Source organism: Eretmochelys imbricata, chromosome 8, assembly GCF_965152235.1.
Source record: "Eretmochelys imbricata isolate rEreImb1 chromosome 8, rEreImb1.hap1, whole genome shotgun sequence".
Classification (NCBI taxonomy): Eukaryota; Metazoa; Chordata; order Testudines; family Cheloniidae; genus Eretmochelys; species Eretmochelys imbricata.
The window spans coordinates 70,770,868-70,786,957 of NC_135579.1; the positions used below are offsets into that span (position 1 = coordinate 70,770,868).

General features: G+C 39.5%; 1 protein-coding gene across 1 annotated transcript; it reads right to left on the bottom strand.

The window, feature by feature from the left end:
• Window positions 1–1,914: 1,914 nt before the first annotated feature.
• On the bottom strand, window positions 1,915–14,540 carry RTCA (RNA 3'-terminal phosphate cyclase). Its single transcript, XM_077824962.1, has 11 exons — window positions 14,149–14,540; window positions 13,636–13,736; window positions 12,166–12,309; window positions 10,129–10,252; window positions 9,436–9,494; window positions 7,487–7,628; window positions 6,371–6,495; window positions 5,235–5,293; window positions 4,501–4,595; window positions 3,283–3,387; window positions 1,915–2,503 (listed from the first exon to the last, which is right to left on the bottom strand). Exons 1-11 carry the CDS (start codon window positions 14,191–14,193, stop codon window positions 2,405–2,407), a joined length of 1,098 nt encoding a protein of 365 aa, XP_077681088.1. The 5' UTR covers window positions 14,194–14,540; the 3' UTR covers window positions 1,915–2,404.
• Window positions 14,541–16,090: the final 1,550 nt, after the last annotated feature.

Consider the following 16,090-nt stretch of genomic DNA (forward strand, 5'->3'; position numbering starts at 1 on the left):
CTGCCTCTAGCATGGAGTTAGGCACATAGGTATTTTTTGAGGGATGAAGTGTAGGCCTCACCCGTTTCCTCAGCATTTCCTATTGGCTAGCTTAGGTGGCTCCCCACTCAACGTGCTAGCTTCTGTGAATCCCATGTAGGCACCTAACTCTCACCATTCATTGTATAGGAACCACAGGTAAGCTACTCAAGGCTGAGGATTCTACTGCAAGGCATTAGGCGTTATAATGCTTGAGTCCCTTTATGTATCTATCCCTTCATCTTTCAGTACTCAGTTCTCCACATGTAAAATGGAGAACTTTTCCCTCATCCTTCATCTGTCTTGTAAATCCTTTGGAGCAGTGACTTTTCTCTTGTTATGCATACAAGCAGCACCTAGAACAATAGTATACATCACTACTAGCTAAATTCAATCAGCTCTCTAGCAGTTGTTTTATGCTGTCTCTGCAGTGATATTTTCAGTATTTTTGTATATAAAATGCAGAGTTGTATATCAAGTACTTCAAAAGAAGTGATGTATCTGTTAGCTACTGTAATGAGTCTGATTTTAATGCTCAGATACTATGCTGATGAGTGATAGTAAAAAAAACCCTGAAGTGGAAATAAAAGTGGGTATTAGAAATGCATTTAGAGAACTTATGCATGTTTCTTCAGATACAATCAGATTATTAGACAAGCACCTAAGTATAGAGACATGGGCACAAAATAAGCAAAAGAAAAAAGGATATGATACATAAGGCAAACATGGAAGAATTATCCTTGAAACTAGATGGGAAGAGAATATCAATAAATACAGTTTCAAGTGTCTGGGTTCCAGAAGCCGGGGAAATTAGAGCTAGAGTAATAAATGCCTGGCTCAAATGCACAGCAAACTGATCTAATATGTGACAGGAAGATACCAATAAGATGAAAAGGGAACAATGTTTATAAAATGGTGATCCATCCAGTCTTAATGTGAGGCACTGCATAGTAGGCACCAAAAAAGAAACACGAGCAAATGATCTGTTTCACAGCAATGCAATGGTGTAAGCAATAAAGATTGTGAGGAATGTGTATACTAGAGACACACTCAAAGTAACACCCATAAATGGAAAAAAAAATGGAGCGCAGGCTCAGGAGGTTTGGTCATGTAATGCACAGGCCTGACAATATGGGGATAAGATCAAAACTGAAGGAAAACGACAGGCCAACCCAAGAAGACATGTCTTAAGGTACACCTACATTTGCAGTGGTGTGTAGAGTACAGCCAGGGCATTTCCAGCTAGCATAGGTATCAACAGTATAGATGGCATGGCACAGGTTAGCCAAGTACAGTGCCCTATGCACCTGAACCTGAGGGTATATACCCTACATGGTTCTCTGCATGCCTGGTCCATGCCTCCCATGTCTATATGGCTATTTTTGGTGGTGTAGTGTCCTGCTGACTCCATGCAGCCAGAGCCTTTCCTGGCCCCAGTGAAAGAGTCCAGCAGCACAGAAAGGCTCTGGCAGGGGGAGTCAGTGGGGAAAGACTCCAGCAGCTCCCTGCTGTTGGAGACTTTCCCTGCTGCCTCCCCGCTACCAGAGCCTTTCAATGATGTGTGTAGCTATACCTCAGTGAGTGTAGAGGCAGCCTAACTTTCACTGTGGCATATAGTTTCACACACCCATATGTCACTGCTAGCATAGACAAAGTCATAAATGAAGACAGGTTACAGCACTGAAGAGAGCACTTTGGAGGGAGATGACTTGTAAGCTGACCCCTTAATGCAAGAAAGATTATGACTTTAAAGCACAGAGTGTCTACGGTCCTTCCTGGATAACTGAAAAGAAGTTCCAGATGGTGTTTGCAAAAACTTAACTCACAGCTAATGAATCTACCTCACTTTAACAACTTGCTGGAGAGATCATAAGCAAAAAATATCCAATTAAAAAGTACACTGAAATTGCTTTATTTTTTCCATATCAATTTCAGCAAAATGACTACAGAAACAGAATACTTTAGAGACAAAGGTAGATAGTTCATTTCTGTTTATCTGTTTTGTAACAGATATGTAAAGGATCCCAAATGATAAACCTACATGCTTTAAGGAGAATGGTTGTGTCATTTAAGTAACTTTTAAAAGTTGTAATGGTAGTTATCAACCCTGGTGCATTCATATCCTTAAAGCTACTCAACTGTAGTTTCAACTCTCGCGAACACTTGCATTTTATTCCATTTGTTATCTCATCTGTACTCATTTTGCTGTTAAGAGCCAAAGGAAGGACAGAAAGTGTTCTCAGCATACCAAGAAATCACTACATCATCTCCGAATTTAAATCAAACCTATTATTTATAATAAAGTAACCCCTGTTCCCCACTGTGTAGCATGTCAACTGAAATGTAGTGCAATACATCAGAGATATGTTTTTTCTTTAAAGAAAAACTATAAGCTTGAGTTTATCATCCCCATTCCTTGGCACTCAATAAAGTAGGTATCTTTAGTGGAATCTTCATCTTCTGATTTTGTCACAGTAAATTTAGCCTGCAACCATGAGGACAAAGTATTAGAAAACTTGTAATGTACTTAGAACAGCCCCAGAATACTAGATGTCTAATAATATTATATTTAGTCAAACAGATGTACATGTTTGTAATTAATTCCACTGAAAATATTTTTAATTAAGGTTGTGAAAGCATCTAACCAATGCCAAGGAATTTAAAATTGAACTCTAAACACACTGTTCTCTATTTTCAGGGGTGTTTGCCAGTAATTAGTAAGAACTGTGGTGTTCTGACCACCTGTATCCCAGCATCAAACTCATTTCACATACACCACAAAAAAGCCATCAGAGGGTGACACTACAAAAGTATACATATTGAGGGCTTGTCTACACAGAAATTTAGTGGGAAACCTGGGAGTTAATGTACAATTCTGGCTGCTAGCAGGGTCCACCCAGTGACTATGGGCAGGTTTACACTTAAATGGTATAACGCTTCGGTGACAATGCTACCTACACTGATGGGAGGGCTTCTCCTGTCAGCGTAGGTATTCCATCTCCGTGAGAGGCAGTAGCTATGTTGACTGGAGAAGGCTTCCTGTCGACACAGCACTGTCCACACAGAACGTTAGGTTGGTATAATGACATTGCTCGGGGCTGTGAATTTTTTACACCCCCAAGCAATGTAGTTGTATCGTAGACCTGGCCTTAGTGTGCAGCAGGCTAGTGTGCTGTAGATTCACGCTCTGGCTTGCTACACACTAAGCCTAAGCCACAGGGTGAATGCCCATTGACAGTACTCTTCTCCATTCTCTGGACTCACCTTTGTTAGCTGTTCAGCAAAATGTATAGCTGTTTGAGTATGAAGCGTAATTGGTCCACTCTTCACTCTAGATACCCCATTGGCTAATGCCATGAAAATGATCAGCTTAAGAAGAAAAAAAATATAATTAGTTTTTAAACCATTACTACAGCTCCATAACACTGCTCCATGAAAGAGTCAGAGCAGCACACAAGTGAACTGAAAACAAGTAGGTTTGCTTCTTCAATGTATATTATAGAGTGGCAACAGCCATTCCAGAGTTAAGTTTATAATGGTAACGCAGTTGCAATCTTGATTCTGGCCCCCTTGCTAAAATCCACACCAAAAAAATTACATCTGACTTCAGATTGATAGGTTACACCTGGGGCTGAGCAGAACATTGGAAATGGAGGTTTCTGAATGATGACACACTCAAAGAGGTATTCACCACATATGTAGTAGTTTGACTTGAATTAGAAACACTACTCTGGCACCCGGGCCTGGTGCTAAATGTAGTGTAGCAGGAGAAAGCTGAAGGGTTCTTCATTCCCCAGGTCTCCTGCATGGAGCCAGGTAAGCAAGATGGAGAAGAATGTCCCCTCAGTATGTTCTCCCCTGCTTTCACCTAGTCACCTCCTAAGACACTTTGGAATGCAGCCCTACTCTTGCAGACCTTAGATCTGTTGTGTAGAAAGGATCTAGAGACAGTGGATGTGGGGGGAGGGAATTCCAAGCCTCTTCCTCTGGATTTATTGAGGTCTGCAGGAAGAGGAAACATCAAGTGAGTCAGAGGAAGCTAGTTGACACCCGTCCTTGAGCCTCAGAAGCCTTTCCAGTTGTCATATGTGTTTCCCCATGAGCCTTAAGTGGCTTGTTTAAACTTCCTAACAAGTCCATTTTGGCTTATCAGGGGTGGGTTGCTATTTCTACTCATGCTGTGAGGTCCCCTCCATGGAGCCTTCTAACACTTACGGGGTGAGAACCAGAAAAGGCTGTTTACTAGCCCCTCCCCTATGACTTCAGGGTGACTGGATTTGGGAGACCTCTGAACACCTCCTATAGTTATGGGTGTAGTGGCTATTTGAATGTAACTCTGTGGCTTGTTGTAGAAATGCAATCTTGACTCTGAAATTCAAGGCTTTTTTTTTTCTCTCGATGTACATTCAATACACAGTCAAACAGCTTGCTGTGTACTTGCTGCCTTAGCTCCATCTTGAAGTCAGTGTATGGGATTCTTACCTGGTCTTGCAGATAGTCATCCACTGCTCCCCCATGCCTAAGGTTTCCAAGCAGCATCTCTGCAGCTTCAATTCCAACCCTGTCAGAATTCTTACCTGAGGAGAGAGTTCAGGAGGATTAAGAAGCTCCAGAACATTTATAATATTTATTCACTGTAGCATGTGAAAAAAACAGGAAATAGAAGGCAGTTAATTGCACCTTTATTGCCACACACTTGTCTCAAATGTGCACTTGTCACGCTCTGAGGACTGTGATCTATCATCCCACTAGTGCATCTGGATAAGTATGGTACATACTTCCTCAGCATTGGGAAGAGTCTAGGCCCCCTTACACTTTGAGAAGCAGCTTTAGCCAAATAAGATACCAATTAAAATCAAATTCACTCCACCTTTAACATATATACTCTGCTATATATACTACTGGACAAATCCTACATCAGATGAATTGGAGTGGAGTGTGTATGTTTTAATAATCCAGAAGTCTTCCCAAATCAGTGATCTCTAACAATCCATTAAAATAAGTGGGTAAGTTCACAACTTCGTTGATTGATTCACCATGCTGCAGAAAAAACATGGATGTAAAGACTGTATTTTTTTAAACGAAAGTTTTAAGATTCTATAAAGCAAAACTAAAATCCATGAATGTCTGTTGCCCCAGGTTACTAACAATATGGGTTTAATATCCAGTAGGAAACTAAATGCACAAAACATGGATATACTTTACGCAACTCTCACCTCTTTTACCAAGTGATGATCCAGCAAACAGACAACCTGTTGAAGTCTCTGCAACAATACTAAACAGAAGAATTAAGCAAATTACCAGATAGCAATTAGGCATTTATCTGCAACCACAGCACACTGAGTTATGATATCAAGATAAGAATGGTTGGTATGATCAGTACTTGAGTCCCAGATCAATTCCTATTAAAGTCAATGGAAACATACACTTTGGCTTACAGGGCTGATCTCACTAACTGGATGGAAAATGTCCAAGAAAAAACACACTGGTGGGGTAAGAGGTTCATTGCTAACTCAGCAGATGGTACTCCTCTGAGTGAGCACCAACTGACAGCCCTGATGTAATGCTAGAGGATACCAGGCTGAAAGAGGTGTCATGTCAGAAAAGCACAGTCACGTGCATAGAAAATACACAAATTCAGCATTGAAGGTTATATAATTTTAAAAAGCTAGCGAATCCAGATGTAATATCCTCATAGTAAAAAATTACCCACACTGCACATACTTTATATATTTAGGTATAGCTAATGACCTAACCAGTAACTGTATTATGAATGTGTTGTCTTTAAATATGTACATTACATGTGGCTTTAATATAGTTTTTTGTACTTCAATTCCTTTAAAAAAAGGGATCTGCAAAGGAAATAACATTTGTTCCTTGTTTTGCTTCTCTGTGATATGAAACAGGCCTGCATTTATTCCAAACACACAAAATTTCTCCTGCTTTTAAATGAGAAATACCAGGTCCTGAGTACTTTTTTTTTGCTAGAGAACTACTGAGATTATAATATTACAAAACTAAAAATCCCTCCCTCTCTCTCAAGTATTCAGGCTTCAGTCAGATGCTTAAAAACAAAGTTTTAGTTTGTTTTTGTTAACATGTATTTAATTCAAACTACTGACAAATTCGTAGCAGAAGATTTAAACACACCAACCTCTCCTGGCAAAGATGAAATAAAAGTGTAAATTTCTTGGCTTATTACAAAGTGCCCTAATTACTATTCATAATAAAAAGGAAAGGGATATTGCTTTCTTTTGTTTACTACCTCTCTCAGTCACAAAAGGATCATTACCATAGTCTCAACTAATAACACAGTAAGATAAGTAAATAGGAGGTTTGTATCTTGTCTCACATTATTCCACTTCCAGTTCCAAAGGCTTGATTATCAGGTTCTCGAACAGGCTGAATATTAACGTAAAGATCCCTGATTTCTTTTCTGATGCATCTCACTGCTGCTGATGCCATGTCTTTTGCTAGCTAGAGTGGTAAAACAAAAAGGAACCAGGTACAGTAGTTAAAATAAATGATCTAACATTTTCCCTATATACTTAACCATATGAATGCATTTTTGAATAATGTTCTTCCAAGCTATAAGCAGACTAGCTTTTAAAATGAATGTACCTTATGTATTATTTTAAACTACTGCAAACTGTAAGCTGACATCTCACTTATCCTCCTTCCCCCCAGTATGCAGTTTTCCTACAAAGTTTAGGTAAAATTCAGTCCTGGGCCAATGACAGAGTTTAAAGCTGCACATAGAAACTTCAGTACCAATAGAAATTCAGGATATCCCCCCATTCTACAAGATAAGGATTTTATATCTAGCCCTGATAAAGCTTGAGATATCTGATCTTAAAAATCAGAACATTTTATGTAGCGGAGAGCTATTTTAGGTCACAGTTACAAGCTCTTTGGGACAGAGACTTTAAATACCTCAGTGTTTGGAAAGCTCATAGCACATTTTCATAGGTTCTTAGATTTTAAGGCCAGAAAGGCCATTAGGTTCATTTAGCCTGCCCTCCTGTATAATACAGGGCAGACAATTTCAACCAGAGATTTCTGCATCAAAGCCATCACTTCTGGTTGAGCTAAAGCCTATCTTTTAGAAAGATATCCAATCTTGAATCTCTGTTAAGGGCTTCCGAATGGTTACAACAAGGATAATGTTCTCTCCTAGCATTCAGGGTGCTACCATAATCTATATAATAATACTATATTTTAGAATTCTCAAAATTTGTATTTATTATAATGTTCCTTTCCTTGGAAGGTCTGTACAGTTGGATTCATTGTACTATGGTTGCCTGGGTTTACAGGTGGAGAACTATAGAAAAAAAAAGTACCAATAAATTTATAGAACTACTTTATAAAGATTGCATAATAGACAAATAATTGTATAATATTTATTTACATCCCCTTTATTTATTTACATAAAATTACATCCCCTTACTTGAATATTATAGGCACTCACTTTAATGGGCAAGGCTCCAGCAACAAATGCTCTTCCATGTATCTTTGTCACAGTGCCACGTTCAGTTAAGTTTATTGGGCTTAACTGTTTGACTGGTGTCATTCGGACTATCACTTCACCACCACCTTGTGGGTAATAGCCCCTATTAAAAATGGCAATCAGATATGGTTAAATGCAAAGAAAAGGGATGCATGACATTACAAATTAAATTATTCCTATAAACAAGAAAATTAAACATGGATTTAGCTTATTTGTTTGCTAGTACATGTCTTATCCTTAACATGCTATTTTAGACAGATCAAGTGGCTTAGAAATTTGTGATATGTGCCATAGAATGAGTACAAAAAATAAAAACATAGCATTACCCTCAACGTGCATAGAATGAACCTAATTAATTGCACAAATCTTATTAACAGGTAGATTTTAATCACTGATTTTAATCATTATTTAAATCAGCAAGCAGGAAACCTTGATTTAAATAATCAATTTTAATTGTGTTTTGCCTGTGTACTTGTTATTTTCCTAAAGAAAGGATGATTCTTATTAGTTGGTAATCATTAAAACATATTTTCAACTAAACATGTCCTTTATATTAAATTTGGTGCTTCTTTTTGCTAACCAGGACGACACATTTTATCTATTTAAGCATTATACACCTTAATTTATAACAATTAAGAACCTGAATAAATGTATTTTCATTATTTTAGAAAATGATGAATGATGCAATTCTTATTCACCAGATGAAGATTAATTATTTTTACTTGTGATTATTTTTGTGTCAAGCTCTATTTGGGTGGAAATTCAATTAAAAATGCACAAAACACCTTTATTTTTTATTCAATAAAACTATCTTAAAGATGGTGGATACATAAAACTTTTGATAAACTTTTTTTCTAATCAAAACGGGCTTTGCATTTAAAAGTAACTGATTTTATTAAACAAATGAAGCATTATATGTTGTTAGTGAGTTGAACTGATTGTTTTTTGTCACCATCTCCTGCAAGATTTTAGAACTAGTAGATCTCATCCTCTTACAGCTAGTTTTTTATTCATAGACTGGAAGAAGAAAATAATCTTTCCTGCTTTTTCAGCTCCCAATTGGTTTCTTAATTTTGAATAAAATAGTTTATTCAGCTAGTTTAGTTCAATGACTGAGGTAAAGAAAATATTCTCTCTGCACCTGCAGAAGAGGCGCCACAGTTGTCAAAAGCTAATTTAGCACTTTAACGGACTATGATTCCAGGTGCTTAGCCAGTGCCTTCCACTAGTTCAGTGGTTTGCCTTTCTTTAAAACTTGGCAGCGAGCAAATATTACTTATTATTTTTTTTGTATTTAATGTAAATAAAATTAAGATTATAATAAATTTAGGACTTATAAATTGTCATTTTTTAAATTTTAAATAGTTTTAAAAAATAAACCTGCATTTAATTTAAAAAAAATCTAATTTAAATTAAAAATCCATTTTTTTATTTTTTAATCATCAAATTTTATCCACCCTGCTGATTAGCGTAGTCCATGTCTTATTCCTCTTTTCTCACACCCTACTGTTTGTTGTTCTCATCTGTTGAGCCATGTCTAAAAACAGGCAGTAAGCTCCTTGTTGTAAAGACTATAAGCGGCTAGCATGGTAAGCACTATTATAAGAAATTAAAATAATACTTTGCACTTAAATAGCATTGTCATTTAATGTTCTCGAAGCAATTTACAAACATTAATTAAGCCACTCAACAACCATGAGTAGATATATCTTAACCTCTTTTCATAGGTTGGTAAACTACAGGCCTTTAGCAGGTCTGATACAACTTTCACTGAAGTCAAAAGAAAAACTCCCTTTGTCTTCAGTGGACAAAATGGGGCTGGAAAGCACTCTAACATAAAGGACTCACATTCCACTTAGAGACCGGCCCCCAGCACAAAGTATTTCAAAAGCCATGACGGTATAACTTACCTCCTTTTTATGTCACAGTCAAAGGTCAAATTGAACTTTTCAATTATTGGTTTAAAGACCTGAGGAGTAAGCATACTTTAAAAATGCAGAACTATTTTGTGTTTAACACATCCTACCCTACCATTCATTTCCCAGAGAGAAAAATATATATGTACACTGGTCTACTGTGAAGATCTCAAAATACATTATAAAAAATATTCAGTGTCATGGAGAATCAATTAGATCAGGATCTCCACATTTTATTCTGCAGACCATTTTGTAAGAGAGATTCTCCTATGGACCTGCTCCCCTCCATCCCTATTAACACTTAGCATTTCTAGAGCAAAGAGACTTTTAATTCAAATTATCTTTAGCAACTAAAAATAAAAGGAAAAGAAATAGACAAGTAGAGGCAGACTTCTTTGCATTTCAAGGAATGATGTGAGGCATTTGATGCCCTTTAAACATACAGTATGGAAATATTGTACTATTAATATATCAAACATTATTTTTCACTTGGCTATTTTAGCATTTAAATAGAAAGGAGGTTATTCTATTTTATTTCATATTTGAAACAGCAAAAAAAGAAAAAAATGGCTTTGATTACTCTACAATTACCACTGATGATAATAAAGCAGCAATAGGAACATACAGAAGTACACAAGTTACTTTTGCACCTGAAAGATTTAGCAAGTCAAAAAAGCTGATCCCTACCAAGACTGTGTAGTCTATCTGTGGAGCCATCTCAGCATTTGTCCCACCTTTTAAACGAAGTTCTGAAGGGGAAGCAGCAAACAGCACACACGGCATTGCTACCTGCATCAGGAGGCACACACTCCTAAAATGGAATGGGAAAACACTCAAAGGTAATGCAGGCATAATCCACTTAAACCAGTAAATATCAGTCAGCAAGTGAAGTTTCAAGAGCATTTTACATATGATGTAAGCTGGACTATTTCAGTCTGAAGATAATAATTTATGAACATAAGAAAGGCCATACTAGGTCAGACCAAAGTATCCGGTCCTCTGACAGTGGCCACTGGCAGGTGCCCCAAAGGGAATGAACAGACAGGTTATCATCAAGTGATCCATGCCCCGTCACCCAATCCCAGCTTCTGGCAAACAGAGGCTAGGGACACCATTGCTGTCCATCCTGGCTAATAGATTCATGGAGGATAGGTCCATCAATGGCTATCTAGCTTCCTTTTGAACCCCGTTATAGTATTTGCCTTCACAACACCCTCTGGCAAGGAGTTCCACAGGTTGACAGTGCATTGCGGGGAAAAAATACTTTCTTGAGCTTGTTTTAAACCTGCTACCTATTAATTTCATTTGGTGACCCCTTATTCTTGTATTATGAGAAGGAATAAATAACACTTCCTTATTTACTTTCTCTATACCAGTCATGATTTTATAGATCTCTATCATATCTCCCCTTAGTTGCCTCTTTTCCAAGCTGAAAAGTCCCAGTCTTATTAAACTCTCCTCATATGGAAACCGTTCTATACCCCTAATCATTTTTGTTGCCATTTTCTGAACCTTTTCCAATTCCAATATATCTTTTTTGAGATGGGGTGACCACATCTATATGCAGTATTCAAGGTATGGGCGTACCATGGATTTATATAGAGGCAATATGATATTTTCTGTCTTATTATCTATCCCTTTCTTGAGGATTCCCAACGTTCTGTTTGCTTTTTTGACTGCCGCTGCACATGGAGTGAATGATTTCAGAAAACTATCCACAATGACTCCAAGATCTCTTTCTTGAGTGGTAACAGCTAATTTAGACCCAATCATTGTATATGAAAAGTTATGAGTATGTTTTCCAATGTGGATTACTTTGCATTTATCAACATTAAATTTCATGTGCCATTTTGTTGCCCAGTCACCCAGTTTTGTGACATCCTTTTGTAGCTCTTCGCAGTCTGCCTGGGACTTAACTATCTTGAGTAGATTTGCATCATCTGCAAATTTTGCCACCTCACTGTTTACCCCTTTTTCCAGATCGTTTATGAATATGTTAAATAGGATTGGGCCCAGTACAGATCCATGGGGGACACCACTGTTTACCTCTCTCCAGTCTGAAAACTGGACCATTTATTCCTACCCTTTGTTTCCTATCTTTTAACCAGTTACCAATCCATGAGAGAACCTTCCCTCTTATCCCATGACTGCGTATTTTGCTTAAGAGCCTTTGGTGAGGGACCTTGTCAAAGGCTTTCTGAAAATCTAAATATACTATATCCACTGGATCTCCTTTGTCTACATGCTTGCTGACCCCCTCAAAGAATTCTCTAGTAGATTGGTGAGGCACGATTTCCCTTTACAAAAACCATGTTGACTATTTCCCAACAATTTATGTTCACATCTGTGTGTCTGACAAAAAGTGAAATGACATTAGACATTCCTCTAACATATATTACTCTGCCAAAATCCTAATAAGTACCTTTTTGTCATTGAGGTTTCTTTACAAGCCTAAAAATAAAGATTTTTCCCTAAGATTTTTGTTTTATCTTTGATCAATCAAGTTTTGCATACACTCTCTTTTGAGGGGGAAATTAATATAGGTTTCTTGTTGATTTCCCTTGTACATCTACATTACTAATAGCATGGATTAAGGAGTCAGTTATCAGTCCTCAGCATGAATTTCCTTGTTTCTTCTCATTTTTGCCATAACCTAAAAACTACTGAAGAACAGTTAAAACTAGTTATTACATCAGTTAACAGTAGGCATTACAACACACATACCCTGCTGTTTTGGTATCCGCTATGTGGGTTCCACCTTTGATCTTCCCAGGAGTGAAGGTTATTTCTGTTGAACCGATATCTCCACCATCCAGCTGCCCATCACATAAATCTCGAATCATCTCTAGTCCAGACAGATGTTGAGGCCTTCAAGTCATAATACTATATTAAGACATACATCAGACTGCCTACTCAACCACATTACATTACAGAACTATTACACATTTAGTAATAGTATAACAATTGCAAGCTTCAGCCCAAACCAAGCTTGTTAAAGCTTGAGCCAAATGCCGTGGAAAGGTGATGACCCCCCATTCCAGTCCGCTATATTGAGCCAGATAGGAGGATTGGCATAGAATCAGGGGCAGTCACTTGACTTAAGCGCATCTCAAAGTCAGGTGCACAGCATAGTGATGAGAGCTCTCCTGGAGTACCTGTCCTGATAGCTCCTGCTGTGCATATATTCACTCTCCTATTTGTGGGGGTCTTCCACAAAGCAAGAAGAGAGAAAAACATTGGGGAAATAAAATAGGAAAACATGGTCAAAACTTTTTTTTGAAGTGTGCAAGGGTACTCAAAGGCAGGTCAAGTCAATTTCACCAAAATGATTTTGGTTCATTTTGGTGAAGCTGACTAGTTTCAAATGGACACTGTCAACTTAAACATGAAACTTTAAAAAGTTTTATGAACTATTTAAGAAGTTCATGCACACTTCTTCAGATGCATGAAGCACGTGAACAGGTTAGGACTTCAGAGTTTCTGGATTTCAATCTTGGATCCTTTCCTGACACAATAGCCTTTTACTAAAAATCTCTTACTATTGCAGTGACACTAGTGTAGCTCCACTACAGTGAAGAGGAATACTAGTATCTGGTGGCATTTTTATTATTGGTTTCAGAGTAGCAGCCATGTTAGTCTGTATTCGCAAAAACAAAAGGAGTACTAGTTAGTCTCTAAGGTGCCACTAGTACTCCTTTTATTTTTATTATTGTGCTCTCAAAACCCTGATATAGGTAGGGTAAGGCAATGTGGTGGTAAAAATACACGTGCCCCGACTTACATTGGCATTGCCAGGTTTCAGAGTAACAGCCGTGTTAGTCTGTATTCGCAAAAAGAAAAGAAGTACTTGTGGCACCTTAGAGACTAACCAATTTATTTGAGCATGAGCTTTCGTGAGCTACAGCGTGAGCTGGAGCTCACGAAAGCTCATGCTCAAATAAATTGGTTAGTCTCTAAGGTGCCACAAGTACTCCTTTTCTATTAGCATTGCCACCACTGCTACCTGTGCTGGAGTTTCATTCAGTCACAGCAACACAGAAGGACTGTGAGCAAAGGGTCAGTGTAAACACAGCCAATGCCAGGAGTGTTGAGTGGGATGCTCTCCTGCCTCCCCCTCACAATTTCAGGCATGTTTTTTCCTCAACATGTTTTAATGGAAAATCTCCCAGTTCTAGGTCACTGGGGGAAGCTTACCTGAGGCCAGGCTGGCTCCTCCCAGCTCGGATCCTCCGCACTCGCAGGGGAAGCCCCAGCAGGCAGCTCAAAGCCGTGGAGACTCGCAAGATCTGGCCACCCTGCAAGGGGGAGACAGGGGGTTAGCTGCCCCACGGAGGGCAGGGCAGGGATGGCTGGGCCAGGAGTCTACCTCCCCTCACTCCTCCAAGCCCCTAAAGCCGGGCTAACCACCACCCCCCCTTTCCCATCAGGGCCCTAAAAACCCAATTCCTTTTCCACCTCCATCCCCAGCCAGGGACGGGAGCCAAGCCAAGATTCCTCCCCTCCCCCAGCACACACTGAATCCCCAAGGCGCAGCCCGGCTGTTTCCGGGAGCCCGCAAGGACCACCCCCCATAGCCCGGAGCCCAGCCGGCCATTCATTCACCCGCTACCCTGCTTCTGCGGGAGCCAGGCCGAGCCAGGCTCGCCGCGGGGCCCCCGGCAGCCCATCCCACCGGGCCGATCCACAGGGCCCGGTCCTTGTACTCACCCCCTCCATGACCCCGCCATCTATCTCCACCCTGTCCCCGTCCATGGGCGACAGGAAGCCGCGGCGCCTCCCCGAGAAGGAACGGCCGAGACTATGCGGAGTTGGCTGGGCTCTGCAGACAGCCAGGCCCCAGCGGAACAGGCTCCTTAGGCCGGGCACAGTGCAGGGAGGGAGGGAGCTGGAGCCGGTAACACGTGGCTGGGGAGAGTCAGGACGCAGCAGCCGGGCTCTGAGCTAGCGGCGGAAGCTGCCTCCAGCACTGAAATGCCACAGGCTGCCTGGCAGCTGCAGAGCGAGCGGGACCCCCTCCCGACTGCGGCTGCTAGGGGCAACTTAGCTGCGAGGAGCAGCTCGGAGAGCCGATAGGCAGAGAAGTTTTGGGGGGGCTGGTGAGGAAAAGTGCCTAGATCTTGGCCCCACTCCTGCCACGCCCTGAGCACCCCCGGCCCTCTCTGAAGTCAGCGAGAACTGAGAGCACTTCCCTTTGTTTACATTTCCGCTTTGTCAGCATATTTTGACTGTGCTTCCTTATTGACTATTCCATCGTACTCCAAGGTGAGTATTCCTTGATGTGTGAAGAATGTAGAGCACAGAGAATAAAATCAGCCCCGGCCTGAGGCCCCAAAAACTCATGATAAAGAAGCCGGGCTTCTAACAGCTTAAAATAGCTGTTTGCTATAACTGTCTGGAAGCTGGCTTTTGTTTCACGAGTATGTTAGTTTCTGCGGCAGGGGAAGTTTGCAGCAGAACTTCAATGGACTATAAGGAGGTATGGCTGCTGAGACCGCAAAGGAGGAACTGGATTTCTTAATGTACCTATGCCATTAATGAGGGTAAGAGATGTTTACAGACAACAAACTAATTCCTTTCAATATACAAAAAGAGAATGCTCAGTCCCCAATGCTGCAAATACTTAATTGTAGGCACCTGAGGTCCCAGTGACTTCATTACGACCATAGATAATCATTTCAAAATTGCTGTGGATTAGTAATGTCCATACGTTATACAGCTGCAGACTCTCTTTTGAATAAAATTCTCAAATTAAGGATACTAATCCAGACTGTAATTTATATAGCTATACACAATATGGTAGAATAAATTAACCAGCCTCCTTTCATACTTGCTTTTGCCTCTCAGAAAGCAGGAAACAATTGAGGAAAAGTTAAGAAAACTATCAATCGAATACGTTATAAGGCTACCGTATGATGTCAAAATGAACAAGAAAAAAAGGGGTCATAAAATAAAGGGATATAATATTTCCTACAGATTTTGTACGGGTATAATTATGTTTGGGGGTGATTTTTTTTACTGCAATAGTTATACCAGTACAACCTCTAGTTTGAATGCAGTTATACTAGTGTAAATGTGCTTCTACTGATTTAGTTTATTCTGCTTCCTAGGAAGAAATTATGTTGTTATAAGCACATTTACACCAATATAACTGCATCCACATTAGGAACACTGTATGCAGACAAGGTCTTACTGTGTAGATAGAAGGGACAATTTTGATAGTATGCATTTTCAGTTGTTGTGAAAGCTCCAAGATAGAGCCCTGCACAGATACAAAATTTTCATCCGCATCTGATCCATGATCCGCAAAAATAATCCACGGATATCTGCAGATTTGCAGGGCGTTAGATATAAAATTTGGATCGGCATCCGTCCATGATCTGCAAAAATGGCCCGCGGGTGCAGATATAAAGCGGATATCTGCGGATTTGCAGGGCTGTCCTCCGAGAAGATTGAATTAAATAAAAATAATCTCAGAGAGTAAAGAGTTTAAAAAACTAAAACAATAAGAAATACCAACTTTCTTTATTTGCTAATCACCCACTCTTTAATGTTTATTATGAAATTTAAAACTGAAATTCCATTTAATAGTCATATTTCAATCTGATATTTTTGTAACTATTAGGTAACCTCTAAAATCCCTATAACTGAA

Coding starts and splice junctions, on each gene's coding strand:
- RTCA (XM_077824962.1), bottom strand. CDS start 14,193: ATGGACGGGGACAGGGTGGAGATAGATGGCGGGGTCATGGAGGGG. Junction 9,495..10,128: donor AGATAGACTACACAGTCTTG/GTAGGGATCAGC, acceptor CTTACTCCTCAG/GTCTTTAAACCAATAATTGA. Junction 7,629..9,435: donor GACTGTGACATAAAAAGGAG/GTAAGTTATACC, acceptor CATTTTTAATAG/GGGCTATTACCCACAAGGTG.